Source organism: Typopeltis vanoorti, chromosome 5 (assembly GCF_054136105.1).
Source record: "Typopeltis vanoorti isolate ZY-2024b chromosome 5, IOZ_Tvanoo_1.0, whole genome shotgun sequence".
In the NCBI taxonomy this organism is placed as follows: Eukaryota; Metazoa; Arthropoda; class Arachnida; order Uropygi; family Thelyphonidae; genus Typopeltis; species Typopeltis vanoorti.
The window spans coordinates 29,224,466-29,251,649 of NC_143553.1; the positions used below are offsets into that span (position 1 = coordinate 29,224,466).

The window sequence follows — 27,184 nt, forward strand, 5'->3', positions numbered from 1 at the left end:
TTGTCAAAGTGATATGTAAAGCATTTAAAAAATTTTATGTACTTACTGGATTTGATATTTGTATTACTTAGGAATTTTTACTGTAGTTTAAAATTATCAAAAGTTGTGTTTTATGAAGACATTCTCTTGTCGCTAATGGAGACAACGAGCCAGCCACTATATACCTAGTTTCTCGCTTGCCACTTTCATGGAGTACACATGCTCATCGAGAAGTTTGATGTGTGATTGACAGCTGACAAGAACAGCTTTCGGTATCAGAGTAACGGCTGTAAACAAGATATGTTTGGAGAGAAAAAATAAGAACACAAGCCGGCAGACATTTAGATTCAGAGGAATTTGAGTTTTTTTATGCGACAGTCTAGAGAAAATTAATAGTATATTCCGAAAAAGGAAGCGTGGAACTATGAAGTTTTAAAGTGGAATAAGCATTGATAAATAAAAGGGAAATATTGCTATAGGTGTTTTAAAAGGAATATTGGAGGAAACGCTAATTGGAAGATTTACAGTAGGTTCCAAAAAGGGAATCGTATAACTGTGAATTCTTTTAAAGCGTAAGAGTTAAGACTGTCAATAAGCATTACTGAATAAAAGAAGTTGCTATTTACATTCTAAAGGAATGTTCGAGAAAACTCTGATTAAGAAGTTTCATCTGTATTTAGGACTCCGAATCTAACTGTTATTTCTACTAAAAAGAAGACAGAATTAAGTCAGGAAGAATTAATGTGCACTACATAAGTGATGAGAAAGGATCCTGTGAAAATGAAGAATAAAGTCATATCTTCGGAAAAGGATCTTGACAGAGTGAGAAACTGGCTATGAACATTTTGTCATTGTGAAAACGAAGTGTTTAAGTGTAAGTTTATTTTTAAAAGGCCTTGATCCAATTAAATTTGTAGTTAGTTATGTAATATTTGTTTGAAGTGTATATATATTGTTTTTGTTATATTAAATGTGTTTATTTTGTATTTTGGTCTTGAGTCAGTGATTATTTGGATTCTGAAAGTAGTAGTAAAAAAGGAGGTCATTGCACCAATCGGAGTAAACCCTTGTGCATATATAGGTACACTCGGAAGTAAAAAAAATAATTGCTAGAAAAAGAGATTAAATAAAATAAATAAAAATCCTATATTTAAATAATGGCACAGCCGGTACGATTAATATTATGATAATATTCTCTATATAAACATCTCTATATAAAAATCTACATTTTTTTACAGTGTCCCGTATGTGGAAAGGGAATCTAGAACCCTACCACTTCTTCTAACAGAAGGCTTCATTCTCCAAACCTGATGAGGTACAGGAGTGACCACATGTGAATAAGTAACTAAAAGTAAGGCTGAAAGAGAAGGGTTCTTTTTTTTTGTAAAGGAATTGAAATTGACCTGATTATCCAAACCCAATGATAAATGTTTTGGAAATCTGTATTTAAGGTAATAGTGGTTAGGGCTCTGGATTTTGGTGCATTGCCAAGTTTGTCAAATGAAAAGGAGGAATGCAATGTGCTGTCATCAGCAAAACTATGTACTGGGTTGGTAGTCTGCTGGAGTAAGTCATTTATATAAAGAATGAATAGCGTGGGTGAGAGAACTATGCATTGGTTGTATACTTAGAAGATAAGTAACTGTTAACCATCACTCAAAGTGAGCATCCTGTCAGAAAACTGACTGGATACTCACTCTGGGGATAGACCAAATGATGGGAGTTTATTTAACAGGCCTTTGTGCCAGACCTGGTCAAAGGCCTTGGAGATATCAAGAGTGACCACTTGGGACTTGCCAGACTTTTCATGGTATTTGTATAGATGCGGGTGACATAAGTGAGAAGACCACCTGTTGACCGACAGTGACATAACCCATACTGGCTGTCATTTATTGGCTGAGAGTCTTCAAGATGCATAGCAGTTCAATGTTGATAGCTCTTTCCATTAATTTTGAAAGAACTGGAGTAAGAGAAACTGGATGCTAGTTGGAGGGTATTGATTTGTCTCCTTTTTTTTTAGGGATAGGCTGAATATGAGCTAATTTCTATACTGCATGGCATACCAGTGGAATAAGAGCGTAAAAAAGTGACACAGAATGGGAGTCATATCTGGAGCACAGACCTTTAGGACAATTGGAGGAATGCATCAGGGTCAGGAGACTTTTTGGTATCCAATTTGAGCAAAATTCTCTTGATCTCTTTTTGGCAAAAGGACACCTGGGCATTGAGTACACAGGTGTGGGATGGTTGGGGGACATTTACCAAAATCAGCAGTACAAGAATTGAAGAAGTACGAAGCCAGAAGATTGACTTGTTCTGCTTTTAGCTCTTTTAAAGTCATTTTTTGATGTGTTGATAGTTTTCTTGCAAGTGCTTTGGTATAAGTAATATAGGTGGATGAACTTTTGGATACAAGCCAGTTATGGCATGCTCGATTCTTCTGAGCTCTGGCACACCCGTGGCAGAACCAAAGCTAAGATAGCGAATGGGAAGGTGGAATGGGGAATACACGTTTCCATGCCGATAAGAATTATTTCAGCAATACATTCAGCACATAGGTTTGGGTGAGCAACCTGGAAGCTATAATCCATTCCAAGGAAATGTGGCATAGTAGCTCATCCTACTTGCTTCTCTTGTAATGTCATACGTTGTGTGGATGCGAGTGATTTTGTTTCATGAGAGAAGAGATCTGAGCAACATCATAGTCTCAGTTACCTAGGGGGACATATTACATTAACGGTGTACTTGGATGGGTTACTAGTGAGGAAGAGGTCCCAGATTCCCAAAAATAATGCCAATAGAATAGTCTTATTTCAACAGAAATTGAGAACAGTAGTTAGGGTTGTTTGGTATTTGGGTAGGCACGTGTGCTATTTGTGTAAGATCATTGGTGATAGCAAACGATGCAGCTTCTCTACCTGCTTGAAATGTGCCATTGGAATAGAAAAGCCAGCTGGTGTTGTGAATATTAAAGTCTCCGAGGAAAACGACCTCACTGAGGAAAGTTGGAGTGAAGAATATAGACTTTTAAGGAAAGGAAATCAAAAAAAAGTTCAGGAGAGACAGGAAATGAATTTGATAGAATGGGGTACAGAGATTTTCAGCAAGAGAAAGTCAAATTTGGAAAATTCCAGGTTGACACCCTCTGACATAGTATGTTAAGGTGAACATATGCACAGACCCGACCTTTGGAACAAAAGGAGTCAAAGGGTCTGTAAGAGGGAAAGTTGAGGTGAGCAGAAATATGGGTTTCTTTCAGGAAAAGTAAATGGAGTTTTGTAAACTGGAAATAGACATCACTGAGGTGTGAATGGAAGCCACATATATAGCCACATTGGTGTAGGGTTTGCAGCATCAGTCATGCACATTCCCTATGCAGTAATAGAGTTCAAATTTCCACAATGGTGGTAGTAGCACTGGGCTTTTGCATTAGTACTCCTTTTTTTATAGTTAACTGTCCATGTGTCTTCTCCACTGGTTTTTCTTCCAGTTGTGATAATTTTCTATTTTGTTCCTACTGCATGTAGTGAGATCTAGCTGAAGTCATATATGCAACAGTGAAAATAAATTGTGAAAAGTTAGCATGGTAGTGGTGCACTGCAAGTCACTTTGATTATCTGCAGCAGATTCATTCCATCACTGTGTTCGTGGGTCCAAAGCAGTGATAATCATGTCTAGGATATCTTAGTAAATCAATTTGTTTTCCTTTGTTTTGTTGTTATAAGAATTTTTTTTCATCATAATGCATGTCAAGGAGCCTGATATGCATGATGATAAGCATGGCCTGTTCCGGCCTTAGAAGTCATCGTTGAATCGTTTAAGAGGATGTCCTGGTTTTCTTTTTCCTAATGGCTTGTACTTTAAGGCTTGTTACTTTAAAGCTTGTTTTGGTAATCTTTCTGTTTTCATTCTTTGAACATGTTCCATCCATTTATGTTTATATTTTTTAATTTTTTCTATTACTGGTTCTTAGTTTAATTCTTTCATAATTTCCTCGTTTCTTTTGTGATCAAATAGGGTATACTTTGCAGTTTTTCTCATAAACTTCATTTCTGCTGTTGTTAATCTTTGTCTTTTTGTTTTATTGTCCAGATTTCGCTTCCAAACATTAAGACCGGTACTTTGAGTACCAGTCTTAATGTATCGTATACTTTTAGTCTACTTTGTTTATGAACTAGGTTTGGTTTAAATATAGAGTTAATTACACCTGTTATATTTAAATATTTTGCAATTTTTATGTTTATATCTTTTTCATTTTCATATGTGATCATACATTCTAGGTAATTAAATGAATTCACCTGTTCTAAGATCTTGTTATCTATTACTGCTTTTGTTCTTGCTGGATCTTGTCCTTTAAAGGCCATAGTTTTTGATTTTTCTGTTGATATTATCATACCACAATCTTTGGATATCTCATTTAGATCTAAAATAGCTTTCTGTAGTTTATCTTCAGAATTTGTAATTATTATTTGGTCGTCAGCAAAGAGGAGAGTGTTTAAGTTTATTGTAGAAGAAAGTTTAATTCCATGATGTAAATTTTTATTCCATTTTATTATTATTTCATTTAAGTAGATATTAAAAAGAGTTGCTGAGAGGGGACATCCCTGTCGGTTCCATTGATTTATCTCTCTCTCATATATGATAGCTCGTGATTTAATCTTATTTGTATTTGATTATTTTCATATATACTTGTGATAGCTTTTAGGATATTATTTGGTATTTGTCTTTCTTTTAATATGTTAAATAATATGTTTCTATTAACTTTGTCAAATGCTTTTTCAAAGTCAATAAATACAATATGTGTTTCTAAATGATATTCTCTTCTTTTCTCTATTATTAATTTTAGGCAAAAGGCCAGGTCTATACATGATCATCCTTTTCTAAATCCATTCTGTACTTCTAAAATAAAATTTTCGGAATATTTCATTAGTTTGCTATTTAAGATTCTGCTGTATATTTTGTAACAGGAATTTAGTATACTGATACCTCTATAGTTTTTAGGGTCATCTCTATTACCTTTTTTATAGATAGGAATCACAATTGCTTTTTTCCATTCTATTGGGGGGGATACCAATTGAATAAATTTTATTTAAAAATAATAAAAGTCTTTCTTTGAATCTAGTTCCTACATATTTATATAGTTCTGAACCTAGCTTATCTTCTCCAGGTGATTTTCCGTTTCTTGTTTCTTTCAGGCTGATTTCTAATTCTTCTTCAGTTATTTCCTTTTCATTTTCATTAATTGTTTGCCAATTGTCTTTTTTAAAATATTTGTCTGTCCACAATTCTGAGTAGTAATTTAGAAATTCTTCTCATTTCAATTCGGTGTTTAATTTTATGTTTTCTTTGGTATCTGCATTTAAGTGTTTCAAAATTTTATATACATTGGGTCTTATTTTATATAAATCATGTTCTAAATTAGAAACAAATTTGTTCCATGATTCTCTTCTTTTTCTGACTTCTCTTTTTGCTATGGCTCTTATTCTTTTATATTCTATTTCATCTTCTAATCTTTTACTGCTTAACCATTTGTGATAGGCTTCTTTTTTTCTTTTTGATTATTTCTTTCATTGTATCATCCCAGATCTTTAGTTTTTTCCTTTTATTGAATTTTTTGGTCTTTCCTAAGCTTTCATTTGCTGCTGCATTTAGTATCGTTTTTATATTAAGCCATTCTATTTCTATTTCTTCATTTTGTTTTATTTTATCTAGATATTGGTTAATTCTTTGTTCATATAGCCATTGTATATTTGTGTCATTCAATAGTCTAGTTTTATAAACAAATGTTTCAATTTTTCTTTCTGTTCTTGTTACTTGTAACCATTTAGGTTGTAATCTTAATTTTATTTTAACAAGAAAGTGGTCACTGCTTATTTCATATCCTCTGTGAAAGTGAAAATTTTGATGTCTTTTCATTTAGTATAAAGTAATCTAATATTGATTTCCATCCTCTTGCTGCCCAAGTATATTTATGTATGTCTTTATGTTTATAGACGGAATTCATTATTTTTAGGTTATTATAAACTACAAAGTCAATCAATTTTTTACCATTCCTGTTTAGAGTATGTTCTCCATGTATTCCTATATTATTATTAATTTTTGTGTTTCCAATTCTTGTATTTAAGTCTCCTGCTAAAATTATGTAATCATTTTTATTTATGTTATTATATATGTTTTGTAGCTGATTATAAAAATCAATATTATCTTGTTCTCTTTCCTCTTCTGGGGCACATAAACCAGTTATTGTTAAATAGCCGCTATCTATTTTTATTCTAGCTTCTATTATTCTTTCATTCCATAATTTATAATGTTTTAACTGTTTTGAAAGGGAGTTATGAATCCAAATCATGACTCCTGCTTGTGCTCTTTTGTCTCTGTCAACTCCACTGTATATCACATTAAAATTTTCAGTTCTCATAGTTCTTTTTAATTTCTTTTTTTGTTTCAATGATTACTGCTATTTTAAAATTTCTTTCATTTAATAATTGGTCTAATTCTATTTCTTTATATGCTATTCCTTTTACATTCCAGTTTGCTATGTGTATTATATTTTGTCGTTTCCATTTTTGTTTTACCTTTTTCATTCCATTCCTGAAATTAAACTGGTATAAGTGTTTCACTTATGGAATCTCTTTAAATGATTTTTATGTAAATAAAATTCAAGTGAATCAAGTTGTTTGCTCTGAAATAGATGGTTTGAAATCCAGTAAAATATAAGCCAGTTAATAAACATCTTTTTATAATTTAGTTTGCTTGCTATTGTAACTGCTAAAGTAAGTTACGAATAATGTCCAACACCTAAGCTTGCGAACTAGAGAGCTATTTTAATTAGATAATGTTTCTTTTTTTATTACATCTCTCACGTCTTAATTATAAGACTAAGATAAGTGAATGTAATACAGTGCTTTTTTTCTGGAAAAAAGGTGCCAGTACTCACCATGAAGATGTTATTACAACAACTTCCACACTTTTAACATATTCTCTGATATACTATCGTCGTCTCTAGAGTGCTTCTTGCTTTTGGTATCAACTGCAGAATGACGACCTCGGAGCAGCCATGAGTCTACATAGGGTTGAACTGAGTGAGAGGAGGTCCTACTATCCTGATGAACATCAGTGCAGAAGTTGTCTGTACAAGCAGAGATGACCTAGATGAAATTACTATAAGATTCATTTGAGATGAAACTCCTTCTGCATTCACTGGAAGATACCGGAATTGTGCCCAAAGTGTGCTTAAGAGGATGTAGTATGTTCAGGACTTTGTTTTCTTGAAGATATTCAAAGAAACCATAAACTGCTTCTCTTTCATTTCAGCAAAATTTGCGTGCTAACTTTTTAATTTCAGCTTCACCAAATGTCAGATGCTTCCCAGGATTTTTGGCCAATACTTGGAATCTAAAATCTTAGCACATTCAGGCAAATCAGCATCATCTACTTCAAGCAGACACTTTCCAACAGCTTCTTTCAGACTTTTATAGAAATTCAAGTACCTATGAAACAGGAAAGCAGGGTACCAACTAATGACTAATCAAAACTGAAAATTCAATTCGTGAACGTAGTACCATCTACCGGAATATTTATAATACATTTTGCTGTCAACAAATAGCAAATTTTTACAAACTTACAAAAAAAGGTGCCAGTACTGCATACTGTCAGAAAAAAAAGCACTGATGTAATATATGAGATTTTAATAGTTTGAAGAAATATAGAATTGTTTCTAAAGTAGATAAACCAGAAACACTTAAATAATGCTCCTGGTATAGACCTAATCTGGCTTTATTGGTGTGGGAAAAACTGAAAGTAAATGTATAAAAAATACTTGCACATACTCTCTCTCTCTCTTTCTCTGTGTGTGTGTGTGTGTGTGTGTGCGTGCACGCAAGGGTTACTTAAGAGTCAAAGCCAAATAAATGGGAAGAGACCTCCACATTGCCTTTCAGGAATGCAGAGAACTGACTGGGGTTTCTGACCTAATATCCAATCCTCATCTTCACATTGCACGCCCTGTTAATAGGAATCTACTGAGTACAACAAACAAAGATGGGCTGGCAATTTGGGACTTAGCTAACCAAACTGTACTATCTATTGGCTTAAAACACAAATGCATATGATGGTAAAACTTGATGACATTTCATGCAGGCTGGACATCGCCTGGTTAAACAAGGCTCCCCCACTGTTTTCTTCGGGGAACCAGGACAAACAGTAAAAAGTCAGCTACTGGAACAAGCTCCAACTCAACATTTGCAAGAAGAAGAGGAATAAACCCAACATCAGAAGAAATGAAGATGTGAAAAGTACCATGTGGAAATTGGCATTAAAAATACAAAAACAGGTGAAATCTTACTAAATAATAAATATGGGATGTTATTTTCAAGCAATAATGATCAAGGAAAGGAAGGAGTAGTGATAGTATTCAACACAAAGATAAACTTCTTGATTGGAAGGCAGTTTGGCAGTTTCAAGTAGAGTTATGTGGGCAAACTTCAAACAGGGATGTAGACAATGAAACATTTGTGCCTATAGTCCAACAGAAGATTCTTTTAATCAAAAAGTGGAGGAATTTTTCTGAGTCATCAGAACAGGTAGCTGACATAAAGAAAATGGAAAAAGTGGTCCTTGTTGGAGATCTGAACAGCAGAGTATGAAATTAATCCCACCAGTCATAGAGGAACATTTTGATAAAATCTGGAGAAAGGGAAAAGCTGATAAAGTATTTATTGGACTTCTGCTCAGGACATAGACTAGTCATTACTAACACTGTGTTTCAAAATAAAGATGTGACAAGATCACATGGAGAGAAGACACAAGAAATAAGGATATCACCTGAACAAGCATGAGAATATCACTATCATCATTGACTATGTCAATGATGATAGTGATATCTTCATGCTTGTTCAGGATACAAGAGTGTACAGAGAACTTGAAATTGACCATTACTTACTACTTAGCAGGATAAAAATGGATATCGCATTGAAAAGAATATAAGAAAGTTTTAAAAAGAATGAAAATTGAGCAGCTTTTACAAGTAAATCGTAAGCTTGACTATACAAACATTATTGAAGAAAAAATGAAACAAATTGAAAAATAGAGCCAAACCTTGGAATCTCAGTGGCAAACTCTGAAAAAGACATTGATTGATTTAGCTAGGGAGGTATATAGTGAAGTTGTCCGCAAGGATAGAAAAATAAGAACAACATGGTGGACACAAGAAGTTAAAGAAGCAGTCGTGGAGAAGAAGAAGAAAGCAATACCAAAAGTTCCTAGCAAATAAGTCAGCAGATGCCTTAAAAGAATACAGAGAAAAATGTAAGCTGTGTGTAAAAGTAGCTAAACAAAAATCAAGGGAAGACTCTGGTAAGAATATAGAAAATAAATATCAGGAAGGTGACAAAATGTTCTGAAGGCTATTGAAGAAGCTTAGAAATGGAGGAAGGAGTACTGTAAATGGAATCAAAGATGGTAAAGGTGACATAAAAACTGAACATAAGGATATCCTAGATGTCTGGAGCAATTACTTTGAAACACTTAAATGAATTAAGCAGTGACAGAACCATACTAGAAAATTTTCAAGAAGGATGCAAAGAGGAGTACAGGAAGATGGTTTGATGTAAAATCAGGGGTAAGACAAGGATGCATTTTATCTCCAATCTTTATTATCCATATGGATCACATTATGAAAGCAAGTGGCATCAAGCCTGATATTAGAATTGGAGATGTCAAACTTAGCTCTTCACTTTATGCAGGTGATGATGTACTCCTAAACACATCTAGTGCAAATCTCCAGGATTTACTAACTAAATTAAATAACAGCTGTAACAAATCTGGAATGAAAATCAGCAATATAAAGACCAAAACTATGAAAATAGGCAAGAACACAGAAAACTTCAGCTGTGTTCTGAATGGAGATCCTACAGAACAAGTAAAATATTTCAGTTGTTTAGGCACAATTTTTAGTGAAGATGGCAGGTTCAATCTGGAAATAGACAACAGAATAAGCAAAGCTGGTATGGTGGGTAGCCAGCTGAATAAATATATATGGAATAAAGAAATAAGCCAAAAAACACCAAACTAGTAGTATACCAGACAGCGTTCAAACCAGTTTTAAGTTATGGATCTGAGAATTTGGTTAGAAATAAAGCACATGATTAAAGACTAGAGACCACAGATATAATGGTTCTGAGAAAAATTGGGGAAGTGAACCGATGGCATCAATGGCAGAATCATATTAAAAATGAAGATATTAGAAAGGAACTTGACACTGTCAGAATTCAAGAATATGTCAGCAGAGCTACTCTAAGGTGGTAGAGTAGCTCTGCTGCCCATTCTATTTAAGTGGCCACTTAAATAGAATGGGTGAGGAAGGGTTAGAAAAACAGGTGTTTGATGCCAAGATGCAGGAAAGAGACCCAGAGGAAGACCGAAGTTTAGGTGGATTGATTCAATCAGAAGTGCTTGTAAGGCACTTCTGATTGAAGTGCTTGTAAGGCACTTCTGATTGAAGTGCTTGTAAGAAGAGGCAGGTTATTATGAAATGACAGATATGACAATGCTGGAGTGCTCACAAGTAACAGATTGATTTGGAAGAAAATTATTGATAGGTGATTAATAATAATGTAAACTTAATCATGTAATGCTGTCATAGTTACCTGAACACATCAGGAAATTGATGATGATGATGATAATGATATATATAATATAATATAAAATAAAACAAAACCCTTAGGTCTAGCCTTAGACTAGACCTAAGAGTTTTTGGTTCATTTATCTTTTCACTGATTTGCCATTATTACATATATATGATCAACAGTACCATAGTTTTTTCTGAACCTGCTTGTTCAGTTGGTAATGATTTTTGTAAACCTTTCATATAGTGTTGAAAGGCAGCTGATTGGATGTTAATTTTTAATATCTTTCCTGTCATCCTTTTTTAAAAACTATAATAAAGATAGCATTATTCTAACTTAGTCTTAGGCAAGATGTATAAATTCTACTTAGCACAGTCATGACTGATTGGCTGACCACCTGCTTTCAAAACTTCCATCATATCTCATCTTCATTGTATCTGTGCTACACAAAGTCTATAATTGAAACTTCTTTAAGAGTGACAATAGAGTCATGATGTTTGGATAAAACACTTAGTTCTTTGTGTGAGCAAATCGTTGAAAATATTAGGTATTGCTGAACCATATCAAGACTTTTGTGAGAATGAGTTATGTGTAACTACAAGGCAGGTTATTATGAAAAATTCAGGAGGCAGCTTGCAGCTATATCATGGAATGAGGAATTGGATGAAAGAAAATGGGAAGGAAATTAGTGCTGCATGGTCCTTATTCAGGAACAATCTGGCAGAGGCAATGTCTTAGTGTATTCCAAAAAGTCAGGAGTGTAAATAACATAGGTGCAAAATGGATGACTGAAGAGGTTAATCATGCAATCAAGAAGAAAAGGCGTTGTGAAGGTGCACAAGATGAGTGGCAATAATCAGTTACATGAAGAGTACAAAGTGCAAGTAAGGAAAGTAACTCACTTGATAAGGATAGCAGAAATGCAGTATGAGCAGAAGTTACCAAATGAAGTCAAAAGAAATCCCAGAGAGAGATTTTTTCAAATGTGACCAATAGGAGGAAGAATGATGTTGGTCGCTGATAATGATAGAATATCCACTGAGGAAGATATAGTAGAGATGTTAAATGAGCAAATTATTAAGGTATTTCATCCTCTGAATGTAACAATGAAGAAGTTCATAGCAGTGGAAGGGAGAAGTGCCACTAATGGTAAGTGAGCAAGAGAAATCATGTTTGCTCAATTCAAGGAATTCAGCAAACATGGTTTCAATAAGGTTATAGGACTTTATGTACTTAAGGGGTGCTTAAGGGTCAAAGCTGTATAAGTGAGAAGAGACCTCCACATAGCCTTTAAAAGGAATGAGGAGAACCGAACAGGGCTTCTGACCTAATGTCCAATCCTCACCTTCTCGCGGTGCACCCTGTTGAGTATCTACCTGGATACTGAACGAACGAGGATGGGCTGGCAATTTGGGATTTAGCCGACCAAATTGTATTCCTATTGGTTAAACCAAAATACAAAATAATGGTACAACATGACAAAATTTCCCGCCAGCTGGAGTGTCACCCGGTTAAACAAGGCCCCCATTGTTTTCGCCAGGGAACCAGGGTGAACAGCGAAAAGTCAGCTACAGGAACAAATCTGAAAACACAGCCCCAACTCAACATCACCAGAGTTAAAGATTGGTACTATCAACATAAGAAGCCTGAATGGCAAAGAAATGGAGCTAGCAGAGGAATTAGATAAGTAACAGATCGACATAATAGGGGTGATTGAAACAAAAGAGACAAAAACTGGTGAGCTTTTTCTGAGCAATAAATATAAAATGTAATATTCAGGCAATGACAATCAAGGAAAAGAAGGAGTACCCATAGTATTCAACACAAAATATGAGGCTAATCTTCTTGAATGGCAGTCAGTCTCAAGTAGAGTAATGTGGGCAAATATGAGAATGGAGAACTGGACAATGAGACTTATTTGTGCCTATGGACCAACAGAAGGTTCTACTAAGGTAGAAGTGGAGGAATTTTTTGAAGCTTTAGAAAAACCAACTGACACAATGAAAAAGGAAAAGTTGGTCCTTGTTGGAGATCTAAACAGCAGAGTAGGAAATGATTGTGAAACATACAAAAATATTTTGGGAAAATTTGGAGAAAAGAGCAAAGCTAATAATAATGGCAAATATCTGTTGGATTTCTGCTCAGGATATGACTGGTTACTACTAACACCACGTTCCAACATAAAAATGTGCACAAATTCACATGGAGAGAAGAAGCAAGGAATAAGAAAAGTCTCATTGACTATGTTATTGTTGATAGTGATATTTTCTCCCTGGTGCAGGACACCAGAGTGTACAGAGGATTTGAAATTGGAAGTGATCACTATTTAGTCTTGAGCAGCATAAAATTGAATTTCATATTGAAAAGAATGACATGTAAGAAAGTTTTAAAGCAAATAAAACTTGAGCAGCTCTCAGATGTGAAATGTAGACTAAAATACACAAAGATTATTAAAGAAAAAATGAAAGAGTTTGAGAACAGGAACCAAACCTTGGAGATTCAGTGCCTTGAAGAAAACAAACTTTGATTGATTCAGCTAGAGAGGCATGTGGTGAAGTTGTCTGCAAGGACAAAAAAATTAGAACTCCTTGGTGGCCACAGGAAGTTAAAGAGGCAGTGAAGGAAAAGAAGAAAGCCTATCAAAAGTTCCTGGCAAATAAGTCAGCTTTTACTCTTACAGAATACAGAGACAAATGTAAGAAAGCTAAACAGTGTGTAAAACTAGCTAAAAAAAGTCATGGGAGGACTTTGGCAAGAATATAGAAAATAAATATCAAGAAGGTGGCAAAATATTCTGGAGGTTGTTGAAGAAGCTTAGGAATGGAGGAAAGAGTGCTGTAAAAGGAGTTAGAGATGATAAAGGTGATATGAAAATGGGAGAAAAAGATATCCTTGAAGTATGGAGTAATTTGAAAATTTGCTAAATGAAACAAGCAGTGCTGACAGCACACAGTGATAAAAAACACTGACCAGGCATGCAGTCAGGAATACATATCCATACTTGAAGTAGAAAAAGCCATCAAAGGCTTGAAATGTGGAAAGGCAGCAGGAGTAGATGATATTCGACCAGAAATGCTGAAGTATGGTGGTATAAAAGTCTTACAGTGGCTGCACTGCATAGTTCAGAAAGCCTGGACTGAGGGACGAATTCCCGATGATTGGAGTAGAGCTCTCATAGCACCCATATATAAAAAGGGAAATAAAACTGAATATGAGAATTACAGAGGTGTATCCTGGAAATTACTGAGTGTTCCTGGAAAGATATATGCAAGTATACTTGAGAAACGGTTGAGAAGAATTGTGGAAGAAAAGTTTGGTGAAGAACAAGCTGGATTCAGGTCAAATAGAGGCTGTCAGGATCAGATCTTCACTTTACAACAAATAGTGGAGAAATCATGGGAATATAACAAAGATCTGTATTTAAGTTTTGTCGATTTGGAAAAAGCATATGACAAGGTGCCAAGTTACTATATCAAGTTATTATATCAAGCAATACTTAGTCTTTATTTGAGTTGTAAGTCAGCAGTTAGAATTGAAGAAAGTACAGGAAGATGGTTTAATGTTAAATCTGGTGTGAGACAAGCATGTACATTATCCCCTCTGTTATTCATTATCTATATGGATCACATTATGAAGGAAAGTGGTATTAAACATGATATCAGAATTGGAGATGTTAATGTCGGCTCATTGCTTTATGCAGACTATGTTATTCTTCTAAATAAATCCGCTACAAGTTTGCAAGATTCCCTGACTAAATTGAATAACTGTTGTAATAGATATGGTATGAAAGTCAGCATTAAAAAGACAAATACAATGAAAATAGGTAGAATTGTTGAAAATTTGTCAACTGTGTTGTAAATGGGGAACCTGTGGAACAAATAAAACATTTCAGCTACTTAGGCACGATTTTTACTGAAGATGGTAAATTAAATATGGAATAGACAGCAGAATCAACAAAGCTGGTATGGTAGGAAGTCAATTGAATAAATTCATATGGAATAAGAGAGAAATTAGTTGGAACACTAAATTAGCTGTATACAAGACAGTGTTCAAACCAGTTTTAACTTATGGATCTGAGAGCTGGGTCAGAAGTAAAACACTTGACCAAAGACCAGAGACCACAGATATGAGAGTCCTGAGAAAGATTAGAGGCGTGAATAGATGGCATCAATGGCAATATCGTATTAAAAACGAGGATATTAGGAAAGAACTTGACATTATCGGCATCCAGGAATGCATTAGCAGAGCTAATCTCAGGTGGTATGGTCACTTAAACAGAATGGGCGAGGAAAGATTAGCAAAACAAGTGTTCTCTGCCAGGTTGGCAGCAAAACGACCCAGAGGAAGACCAAGATATAGGTGGATTGATATGGTACAAAGTGCCTTAGACGATAGAAATATAAGATCTGATAATGATAATATTGGAGTCTTGACAAGTAACAGACTGATTTGGAAGAAAATTGTAGATAGGAAGTTAGTAATGACGTAAATTTTTCATGTAGTACTATCATATCCTGTACACCCCTTGAGGGTACATGTCAGAATTTGATGATGATGATGATGGCTTGATGGTGATGGAACATTCTCCAGGAACTACCTGAACATTCCCTCAAGCTACATGGTGATGTACATCACCATGTAGCTTGAGGAAATGTTCTAGGTAGTTAATAATAGCTTTCACTTACCTCTTTAACATGAGTCTTAGATTGGCTCAAGTTCAAATGAGTAAAAAATGCTATGAGTAAAAAGATTATTCAGACTGAGGCTTCGAATTATTTTATGTTACTCAATACCCCTGAAAGGTTATTTGCAAACCTATAGCACATTTTGTATCATGGGTAGGCTAAGGATTTTTTTCTATTTTTAGTAGTTTTATATATATTTTTTACAAAGTCCAGAAACCCTGCTCTGGAGACTAAACATGAACATTTTCAAGTCTCCAATAAGCAGGGTAGTGGTCTCATACCAGGCAATGAAATTCTTCTCTCACCTAAAGACAATCACAAACATCTAAGCCCATGGCAGGATTCAAACATAAGACTGTTGGTTAAGCATGGGCATGCTAACCATTAAGCCAGCAAATTTTATATTCATGTTATAGATCAATCTGCTTGTCTGAAATTTTGGTCAAGGTGTTTAGAGAGGCTAATGAAGACCAGGATTCGGTACTAGGCTGACTGCAGCAGAATTCTCTTCCATGGATGGCATGGGTTTTCTAAAGGAAAATCGTGTTTTAGCATTCTGCCTACTTATTATAACAAGGTGACAAATGCACTGAACAAGGGGGGATGCATACACATAGTATATATAATAATGCAATGGCCTAATCCAATGCACTAATCTACCATTGGTAGATTAGTGTATTACATTGGAGATTAGATATCTGATAGGTATCAGCAGTTGTGTACAGGGGAGATGATAGCCCAGAACATGTAAGTCACTAGTGGTGTGGGCCCAGAGGTCTGTTTGGGCCATTGTTCAATTTGAATGTAAATGACATTGGGAAAGGCTATCTGTCAGAAACAACTGAATGGTGATATATACAGTTGTTTATAGATGAAGCAAAGTTTAGGAAAGCTATGAGGTATAGAACAAATGTTGTGGCCTTGCAAGAGGAACTTGAATAGACTGGGTGAATGGGCAGGTGTTAGGGGGATGTCAGTTCAATATAAAGTGTAATGTTCAAAAATTTATAAAGCAAAGATAGGATACAGATTATAAGTTTAGCAGGGATATCTTAGAGGAGTTGGAGGAAATGAAAGATCTGGAGGGGTGGGGGGTGAATGAAACCTGAAATTTCAGGGACATTTTGCTAAAATTGTGAAGGCAGCACAATGAATTATGGCAATGATGCAAAGAACACTGACGTATGTATGGAGGTAAGGATGCTATGATTCCGTTGTACACAGCTTTGATTAGGGTGCATATAAATTACTGTGTACAGATTTGATCACCTGGTTTTCAAAAAGCTGAAGAGTTGTTGGAGAGGGTTCAAAAATGACTAAGTCAGTTTTGAGTCTGAAATGCCGAGTACGAGGACAGACCGAGAGAATGCAAATTGCAGAGCCTAGTGGACAGAAAGTGGAGGGGAGACATGATCATGACATATGTTGGTAAGGAATAATTTACCAGATTAATGTGGATAAGATTTTTCATAGAATGGCTCAAGACATGGGGAGAACAAGAGATCATCCCTGGAAACTGTATAAAGAGGGTGTGAGGAGTAGGTTTTTTACAGAGAGTAGTGGATAATTGGAATGCAGTGCCTGAAAGTGTGGTGAGTGCAAAGACAGTGAATGCATTTAATTCACAGTATGATGAGTTTGTGTGTGTGTGTGTGTGTGCGTGTGCGTGCATGCGCATGCATGCAAAAGTGGGACCTCCTGAAATTGAGCCTCTTGACTGCATGGAGGGCAGATGATGATAATAATTTCTAGATTAAGCAGCATTTAGTTGTCTTCCTCTTGCTAATCCAAAGAAATTCTTCAACAAAATAATAATTCTATAGAAAACATTCCTGGAATATCATTTTGATACACATTAAGTGTTATGTTTATTTTTAAGAATCAGCTACTGGAGACTAATAACTTTTGGCTGTCTGTTGGACTGGCGATAGCCAAATAATTAAAAGAACTTTACAGAATTAACAGAAATTAAGTATAGTGAGCACTTCCAGAATAAATATTTTCTTTGTTTCTGCTGATTTAAAAAATACCTCCAATTTCATTGACTGAAGTCCTATATTGCTCAAATAATTCTCTTAGTGCACTTTGCTTTTTGGCTAAAAACTTCCCAAAAGTTTTTCCTTCTTTTGAACTATCTGTAAAGATCTGTTAGAGTATCCTGAAAGTGAAACAATATTGGTATCAGGAATGGAAGGGTCAAAAAGACACTTAATTTAAAAGAAAATGAAGGATAGTTATTTACAGATACAAAACTTTTGACTTTAGAATAGGGATGTTTTTGGTGTGGAAACTTATGAGCAACACATAGTTTAAAAGACTGATTACGAAGCAGTTTAGGGTTGCATTTCTTACAAAGTAGCATCGTCATCAGAACATATGGTGGTAAGCTATATGCTGAACTTTTTTTTTCTGATTCAGCAACTTTAGAAATATATAATGACTACTCTGCTTAAAAAATAACCTCCTTAACTCAGTCAGTACAGATGAAGCCCTTTGGTCGGAAAGACCTGGGTTCAATTCCTGCCTGTGATGTGAGGAACCTTTATCTGGTCTCTTTCGACTAAAGGTGAGTTAACCGGTCTCATATGGAGGTAGATGTTTTTTCCCCTACCGGTAAGTTGGGTTTTTCATTCCTCAAAATAGGCAAACTGGTCCTGTGAACATGGCTACAGTCATAAAATATACTATGGCAAGGAATGCAACAGGAAAACACCTTGCTCATAATCATCCTATCCCCTTTTGATTTTTGGACAAAGCTTACCAACATTTTCACTTTTTTTTTTTTTTTTCATACTAGCACCTGTAAGGATTCGTTAACTTGCAATTAAAAGAAATATAGCACATAGCAAAGAATGGAAAATGGATTTAAATTTATATAAAAATAAATAATACATATTATTCATGATGCAAAATTTTTGAATTTTTAAAAGTCATTTTCCACACATAACAAGAAAGAGTTTGAAACAACCATAAATGAACTCCAATTTTCATTTCTTACCAAGTAACAGCATCATCATCAGACCAGAGGAAACGATGATTTTCTCTTATTATATCAGTATCTGTTTTATCTTTACTCCTAAAGAAATTAAAAAATTCATCTAAAATATTTCAAAATATTAGCAGTTCAACAGATTTAGCTATAATCACATAACAATTACAATAATATGCCAAAATCAAATGTATTGAGGGAAAGCATATATAAATTGAATTAACATACATAAATGCTAAGTATAAAGTACTTCAAATGGCGTCCCTTTATATCCATATGAATAACCACTATCTCCTTAACTGTAACCTTGGATGTCTCTTAAAATTCTTGATGTTGTTCAGAAGAAGACAGTTTAGCTAACTGAAAAAATGTACTTTAAAAAATGTACTTATCTGCTTGTCCATGGTGAGCAAGGATTTTTAGCTGATTAGTAGAAAAATCAGAAGAGAAGTTTAATTATTAGTTTTATTTACATAATACTGATTCTATGACACATTTTATATCAAAAATAATTTTTATTTTTACCTCACATTGACATGCATTGGTGATTAGAGACTATTTTGTTGATTATGAGTGATTTTTTTTTTGTAACAGAATATGATCAATAAAATAGGATAAGCAAGCATCATAAAAATATTTAAAGAGCACCCAGTAACCAGCAAATGCAAACTAACTATTCATATGCTGACAAATAGTATTTAAATTAATTATTTATTAAATTTCATGGTGGTTTTTTCCAGGCGATCCTGTGGTATTCAGTGCGATTGTGTGTGTGATTCACAGCTTTTAAGCTCCACCAGAAACTTTGTACCCCTATCCATTCTACCAAAGTTCAGTTCCCTCCTCTCTCAGTACCTAGAATATACAAAAGTATCCTGGTTCCTGCAAGTTGGCTTACTTTGGACAGACAGCTAGATCAGCCACGATCTGGTTAGAAGAACATAAATCTTATATCTGCAATCACGACTATGGTCAATCCCAGCCACAGAAAGCATTTTTGGATACAACTCACAGGATCTGCTGGAAAAAACCACCATGCTCCACAATAGTAAATTCAAAAAGGAAAGACTGTTTTGGGGATCTGCAGTGGCACTGACAAATAAATGTAACTTAAACAAATATGGATGCATTAACCTTCCCAAAATTTGGGAAACAATAATTGTTAGCGGTCCCAGTTTATAACCTAGGCCACCTGAAAACACTCATACTTGGCACACCACCTAGATAGGACTTTAGGGTCACCCACATGATTCATTTAGTATTGTGTTACAAGTGTTAATTGTACTCCCTGAAGATGTCTCAGTGACTGAGACAAAATGTTGGAAGCATTAAAATTAGTTTTTAATCCTTTCCTAGTGCTGTCAATACTCCATTAAACCTCCAACATGATGGTTCCCAGCACTTGATCCTTAACAGATGGATAATGAGTGGTGAAGTGTTAGAAGTGAATGAAGAGAATGTATTCTGAATACCAAGTACACTAAATGTCAATAAGGCAAGAGAACTAGATGGAGTGTCACCAGGTGTTTTAAGGGAATGTGCTATGGAACTGACTGGGCCATTAACTTGGCTGTTTAATGAAAGTCATGTAATAGGGCAGGTTCCTAGAGAGTGAAAGGAAGGTAAGATAGTACATTGCAAAAGGATGGTGGTAGAATGCAGGTATCAAACTATAGACCTGTTTGTAATTCATCTGTAGTTAAGATTTTGGAAAAAATAAGAACTGATGTATTGGCCAGTGAGGTTAATATATGTTTTACTTTTTTTTTTTTTTTAAGAATGAATGGTGGATAATGCAAGAGGTATTGCACCTGGACGGGCAGTTAAATCTGTAAACATTACGCCATAGTAATACTAACAATAGGAACTAGAGCAACTGAAGAAATGATTGTCGTGTAGTAGAGCAGGTAGGAGAATGAAAGGAAATGTGAATTCAGAAGTAATGAAAGTGTGAGAAAGTGCAACTAAGGATACGGTATTGTGTAAAGATTTGATGATAATAGGTGTACTTAATGAGCAAGTGACGAAAGTATACATGTTTCCCGGATGTGAAAATCAGGAATGTTAGTGATGCTGTTAGTTTGCAGAAAGGAAAAGTGAAAGAGATGACTGTCATGGCAGGAACAAATGATTAGAAAGGGGAGAAATATACAATAAGAGAAGATATGAAAGTTGTTGAAAGAAGCAGAAATGAAGAGTAAGGAAGTAAAAAGTGCGAGTCTGCTGCCTCGGTATGAATAAGACAAAATTGAAAAGAAGGGTCATGATTGCTAATGAGACCATCAGAAGATTGTGAAGGGGGAATGATGTGCTGTTTATTTATAATTGGAGTGAATTTCATGGAAGAAAGGGTTTATATGTGCCACATGGCGCACATTTAAATGGTTTAGAGTTATATGTTTGAAGAAAGTGTTGTTCTTTAGTGAGAGTTTGGAAGTGCAAAACCAGGGAAACTAGAGATATTAAGGAGGATGCAATTAATCATGTGTCTGGCACCCCCGTGATAAATGAGCATATGTACAGAAATGTGCATATGCTTATTTCACAGCCTTCCGATTCAAATGGGTTGGTAATAACATTACAAAAGGATAATTGTGGGTACAAGGGGATGTTAAAATACATATATATGAATGCAAGAAGTATCAGGAAAAAGAGAGAGAGAGAGAGAGAGAGAGAGAGAGAGGAGTTTTTGGCATTGGTCAGCTCAACTTGGTCAAAAATTACAGGCATCAGTGAGACCAGGTTGTCAGAAAATGATAACGTTACAGGGATAGAATGTAAAGAGTATTGTATTGTCAGGGAGGATAGACAAAATAGGACAGAAAATGGAGTATCGCTGATGATAGCTGAAGAATTACAACCAACAAAATTAGAAGTTAAGGAGGATTTTAAGTTTGGGGGAGATGGTTCAAGTCAGGTACGTCCCACTAGACTGGATGTCAGAGTAATGCCTAGGTTCATTGAAGAAACAACTCAGGTGGATGATTTTTTATGATTTTCTGGAGAATAGTGAGTGAGTGAGAACTGACCAGAAATGCCTTGGAAAGGAGTCAAGGTTATAATACAGGATACAGCCAGGAATACCAAGAGACACATGAATGTCAGATTCAACATGAGATCTAATCGAAAGATGGCAGTTAGGGAAACAAAGAGACATGGGGACTGAAAAATATAAGCGATTACAAAGAGAAGTAATAAGAGACATGAGACAGGACAAGGAAAAGTTTTATACTAATAGATGTGAAGAGATGACAGAGTTCCAAATGAAGAGGCACAATTTTGAAAGGATGTTTCATTTAGTTTAAGACTAAATTGAATGTCATCAAAGACAGAAATGGAGCACTACTAACAGAAGAAATCGAAATCAAAAACAGATGGAAAGAATAGTGTGAGGAACTGTACAACAGAGAGGATAAAGAAAATTTGGAGGAGTTCTCTCAGAAAAAAAATTTCAATTTGGAACCACCTCCACTTAGGCATGAGAATGAAAGAGCACTTAAACAGCATAATGGCAATAAGGCCCCAGGTGCAGACACAATCCCAGCAGAGTTAATTAAGGATATAGAGGATGAAGGGATAAGAGTGTTTCATAGATTGATTACAAGGATATGGAGACAGCATCATGGCCTAGAGACTGGAAGAAGTCGCTTCTGAGATGTGGTATGAGAGAAGGCTGTTGAGGATATCATACACTGAAAGGCAGACAAATGGATGGGTGCTAGAAAAAAAAAGAAGCCTTAAAGTAGAACTTTAAGGCTCCTTAAGTACTTAAGTATACTGACAGAAGAAAGCTGAAATACTTTGAACACACTCAAAAGATTGAAGGAGGAGCTCTCAAAACAGTAATAGACGGTAAAGCTGGCAGAAGCTATTGCTTCCACTAGCTGTATACTATACATAGGGAAAAATAACTTGCAGTTTTTGCTAAATGTTATTAAAAGTTGCAGAGATGTGGTATGGTTTAGCCAGCCCTGAGAATGAGAGTGAATAGTGGGGTCCTTAGGGTTTTATACTAAGGCTACTGCTCTTTCATTTGTATATCAATGATACAGGGAAAGATTTAAGAGGGGATATTCAGTTGTTTGCTGGTGATGCAAAACTGAGGAGAGGCAATACTTGATAAAGGTGATGTAGATATTCTGCAGGATGTAAATAAATTGGCATTCTGAACAAAGGATAATAATTATGAATTTAATGTTGCAAAATGTAAGGTTATATACTTCAGGTTGAACAGGTTGCATATCGTGTATCACATGGATAGCAGGAAATTGATGAGGTTAGGGACTTAAGGATAATGGCAGACAAAGAGATGAAGTTCAGAGGGTATATTGCAAAAGTTGGTAAAATAACTCAAAGGATTACTTGCATATTAAAAAAAGATGCTAACAAATAAAGATAGGGAAGTTATTATCCCTCTTGATAAGGCTATGATTTGGCTACATCTTGACTATAGCACACTGATTTGGTCACCTGTGTTTCTTGGGGGCCCAGGAGGTGTAGAGAGGATTAAGAGACGTGTGACCAAGATGGTGACAGGTCTGTGGAATACTTCCTATGAGGATAGGTTGAAGGTATGTGGCCTACAAAGTTTAGTTGATAGGCAAAAGAGAGGGGACATGATAGAAATTATCATCAAGATATTAAAGGGGTTTTATAAAATTGATGCAAGTGAAATTTTTCAATATGCGACAAATAGGCAGATAACTAGGAGCCATCCATGGAAGTTGTGTAAGAGTGTGGTTAGTAGGGGGGGGGGGGGTGAAGGCCAGATTTTTTGTGTAGAGGATGGTGAGTGAGTGGAATGTATTTTCCAGAATTGGTTGCGAGTTCTCTGACGATGATTGTGAGACTTGGAACCTAAAGAAGTCAGATCAGAAAAGGATAGCTGCTTTTGAGATGTGGTGTTACAGAAGGCTGTTCAGGACTTCATATACTGAAAGGCATACAAATGAATGGATGTTAGAAAAAAATCAGTAGAACTTTAAGGCTCCTTAAGGATACTAACAGAAGAAAGTTGAAATACTTTGGGCACACTGAAAGGATTAAATGAGAAGCTCTCAAAACAGTAATAGAAGCTAAAGCTCTTGGAAAAAGAGGAAGGCTAGACTGTCATTGAGATGGATGGATGGATGTCTGGAGTGAATGTTAATGGTGTTTGCTTACTATAGCGAGAGTTGCCTGTATATGCTAATGGATTGACTTAATTCAATTTCGGTTCAAGACCAAGGAGCATATTTTAAAGATTTTAAATGTCATAGTAAATTTATTATATCTTATAAATATATAGTATAAATAAATAAATAAATATATACAGTATAAAATTATAAATAGTTGTGAAATAAGATATATTGCCCATATGTTTGATATTTTTTAAAATGGCAAATATTAAAACACTGCTCTCTCAAAGGAATTTCATGTCTCTTTTTAGATTGTATAGATCTGCAACTTAAAACATTTAGATGTCTCTGAAAGAGGACAGGAGAAATAAATTCCTTCTGTCTCCTTTCTGAGACAGCATGATATACTTTACTTAGTTGCTCTTCAATACCAGTTTCTGGCAATCTTATTTTAAAATAACTAGATTTAATATCTAAAATATCAAATAAATTTTTAATAAATAATAAAATAATAAACAAATTTAACGGGAGAGAGGAAGTATAAAATCAAAAACATTACCATCAACAACAATTTTTCAAACAGAAAATCTGTCAGATTAGGTAGATCAAAACTTTCAGTCTAATTCTGTGGTCCTATGTGCTTTTCTTCATGACCAATATTTCAGATCAGGTTTCTTTTCCTGAACCATTTCCTGAAATGGTTCAGGAAAAGGAATTTTTTTTTTTTTTTTTTTTTTTTTAGATTCAACCTTTTTACATGTCCAAATCACTTCAAGCAGGAATTTACATGCATTTCTTCAAAAGCACAAAAAGACAGCGTAAAGTCTAACTGCACAAGTCAAAAAGTACGAGTATGAGGAGGGAGCAGAAGTAGGAGATACTTTATGGATGAGTTTTTTTTATAAACACTGAAAGTTCTGGCTAATTGGGCTATGAAGCTCTGAGAATCCAGTATGAGAATCCAGTGATGCCAACAGTGGATTTATCATCATCATCATCAAATTCCTGCCATGTACCCTCAAGGGGTGCACAGGATATGATAGTACTACATGAAAAAAATTACATCATTACTAACTTCCTATCAACAATTTTCCTCCAAATCAGTCTGTTACTTGTCAATACTCCAATATTATCAGCTCTTATATTTCTATCGTCTAAAGCACTTTGTACCGTATCAATCCACCTATATCTTGGTCTTCCTCTGGGTCGTTTTGCTGCCAACCTGGCAGAGAACACTTGTTTTGCTAATCTTTCCTCGCCCATTCTGTTTAAGTGACCATACCACCTGAGATTAGCTCTGCTAACGCATTCCTGGATGCTGACAATGTCAAGTTCTTTCCTAATATGTTCGTTTTTAATATGATATTGCCATTGATGTCATCTGTTCATGCCTCTAATCTTTCTCAGAACTCTCATATCTGCAGACTCTAGTCTTTGGTCAAGTGTTTTACTTCTGACCCAGCTCTCAGATCCATAAGTTAAAACTGGTTTGAACACTGTCTTGTATACAGCTAATTTAGTGTTCCGAATCATTTCTTTCTTATTCCATATGAATTTATTCAAATGACTTCCCACCATACCAGCTTTGCTGATTCTGTTGTCTATTTCTATATTTATTTTACCATCTTCAGTAAAAATCGTGCCTAAGTAGCTGAAATGTTTTACTTGTTCCACAGGTTCTCTATTCACAACACAGTTGACATTTTCAATGATTCGGCCTATTTTCATTGTCTTTGTCTTTTTATTGCTGACCTTCATACCATATCTATTACAACAGCTATTCAATTTAGTCAGAGAATCTTGCAGACTTGTAGCGGATTTATTTAGAAGTATAACATCATCTGCATAAAGCAAAGAGCTGACATTAACATCTCCAATTTTGTTATCATGTTTAATACCACTTTCCTTCATAATGTGATCCATATAGATAATGAATAACAGAGGGGATAATGTACATCCTTGTCTCACACCAGATTTAACATTAAACCATCTTCCTGTTATTATACCACCATACTTCAGCATTTCTGGTCGAATATCATCTACTCCTGCTGCCTTTCCACATTTCAAGTCTTTGATGGCTTTTTCTACTTCAAGAATGGGTATGTATTCCTGACTGCATGCCTGGTCAGTGTTTTTTACCACTGTGCTGTCATCACTGCTTGTTTCATTTAGCAGTTTTTCAAAGTAATTATTCCATACTTCAAGGATATCTTTTTCTCCCGTTTTCATGTCACCATTATCATCTCTAACTCCTTTTACAGCACTCTTTCCTCCATTCCTAAGCTTCTTCAACAACCTCCAGAATATTTTCCCACCTTATTGATATTTATTTTCTATATTCTTGCCAAAGTCCTCCCATGACTTTTGTTTAGCTAGTTTTACACAGTGTTTAGCATTCTTGCATTTGTCTCTATATTCTCTAAGAGCACAAGCTGACTTATTTGCCAGGAGCTTTTGATATGCTTTCTTCTTTTCCTTCACTGCCTCTTTAACTTCCTGTGTCCACCAAGGAGTTCTGATTTTTTTATCCTTGCAGACAACCTCACCACATGCCTCTATGGCAGAATCAATCAATGTTTTCTTCAGAGTTTGCCACTGAATCTCCAAGGTTTGATTCCTGTTCTCAAACTTTTTCATTTTTTCTTCAATAATCTTTGTGTATTTTAGTCTACAGTTCACATCTGAGAGCTGCTCAACTTTTATTCGCTTTAAAACTTTCTTACATGTTATTCTTTTCAATATGAAATTCAATTTTATCCTGCTCAAGACTAAATAGTGATCACTTCCAATTTCAAATCCTCTTTACACTCTGGTGTCCTGCACCAGGGAGAAAACATCACTATCAACAATAACATAGTCAATGAGACTTCTCTTATTCCTAGCCTCTTCTCTCCATGTGAATTTGTGCACATTTTTATGTTGGAACATGGTGTTAGTAATAACCACTCCATGTCCTGAGCAGAAATCCAACAGACATTGCCATTGCTTTGCTCTTTTCTCCAAATTTTCCCAAAATATTTTTGTATGTCTCACAATCATTTCCTACTCTGCTATTTAGATCTCCAACAAGGACCAACTTTTCCTTTTTCATTGTGTCAGTTGCTTTTTCTAAAGGCTCAAAAAATTCCTCCCCTTCTACCTTAGTAGAACCTTCTGTGGGATCATAGGCACAAATAAGTCTCATTGTCCAGTTCCCCATTCTCATATTTGCCCACATTACTCTACTTGAGACTGACTGCCATTTAAGAAGATTAGCCTCGTATTTTGTGTTGAATACTATGGCTACTCCTTCTTTTCCTTGATTGTCATTGCCTGAATATAACACATTACTCTACTTGAGACTGACTGCCATTTAAGAAGATTAGCCTCGTATTTTGTGTTGAATACTATGGCTACTCCTTCTTTTCCTTGATTGTCATTGCCTGAATATAACACATTACTCTACTTGAGACTGACTGCCATTTAAGAAGATTAGCCTCGTATTTTGTGTTGAATACTATGGCTACGCCTTCTTTTCCTTGATTGTCATTGCCTGAATATAACACATTACTCTACTTGAGACTGACTGCCATTTGAGAAGATTAGCCTCGTATTTTGTGTTGAATACTATGGCTACGCCTTCTTTTCCTTGATTGTCATTGCCTGAATATAACATTTTATATTTATTGCTCAGAAAGATCTCACCAGTTGTGGTCTTTTTTGTTTCAGTCACCCCTATTATGTCGATCTGGTACTTATCTAATTCCTCAGCTAGCTCCATTTCTTTGCCATTCAGGCTTCTTACGTTGA

At 35.2% G+C, this 27,184-nt stretch overlaps 1 protein-coding gene across 4 annotated transcripts in view; it reads right to left on the minus strand.

Annotated features, from left to right (window-relative positions):
• LOC150106278 (protein FRA10AC1 homolog) overlaps positions 1-27,184 on the minus strand; it is a 242,899-nt gene that overhangs the window by 126,899 nt on the left and 88,816 nt on the right. For all 4 annotated transcript variants that reach the window (XM_090393066.1, XM_090393069.1, XM_090393068.1 and 1 more), the window contains one exon: positions 18,288-18,365. In XM_090393066.1, the coding sequence (XP_090249192.1) occupies positions 18,288-18,365 (78 nt within the window). The remainder of the gene's footprint in view (positions 1-18,287; positions 18,366-27,184) is intronic.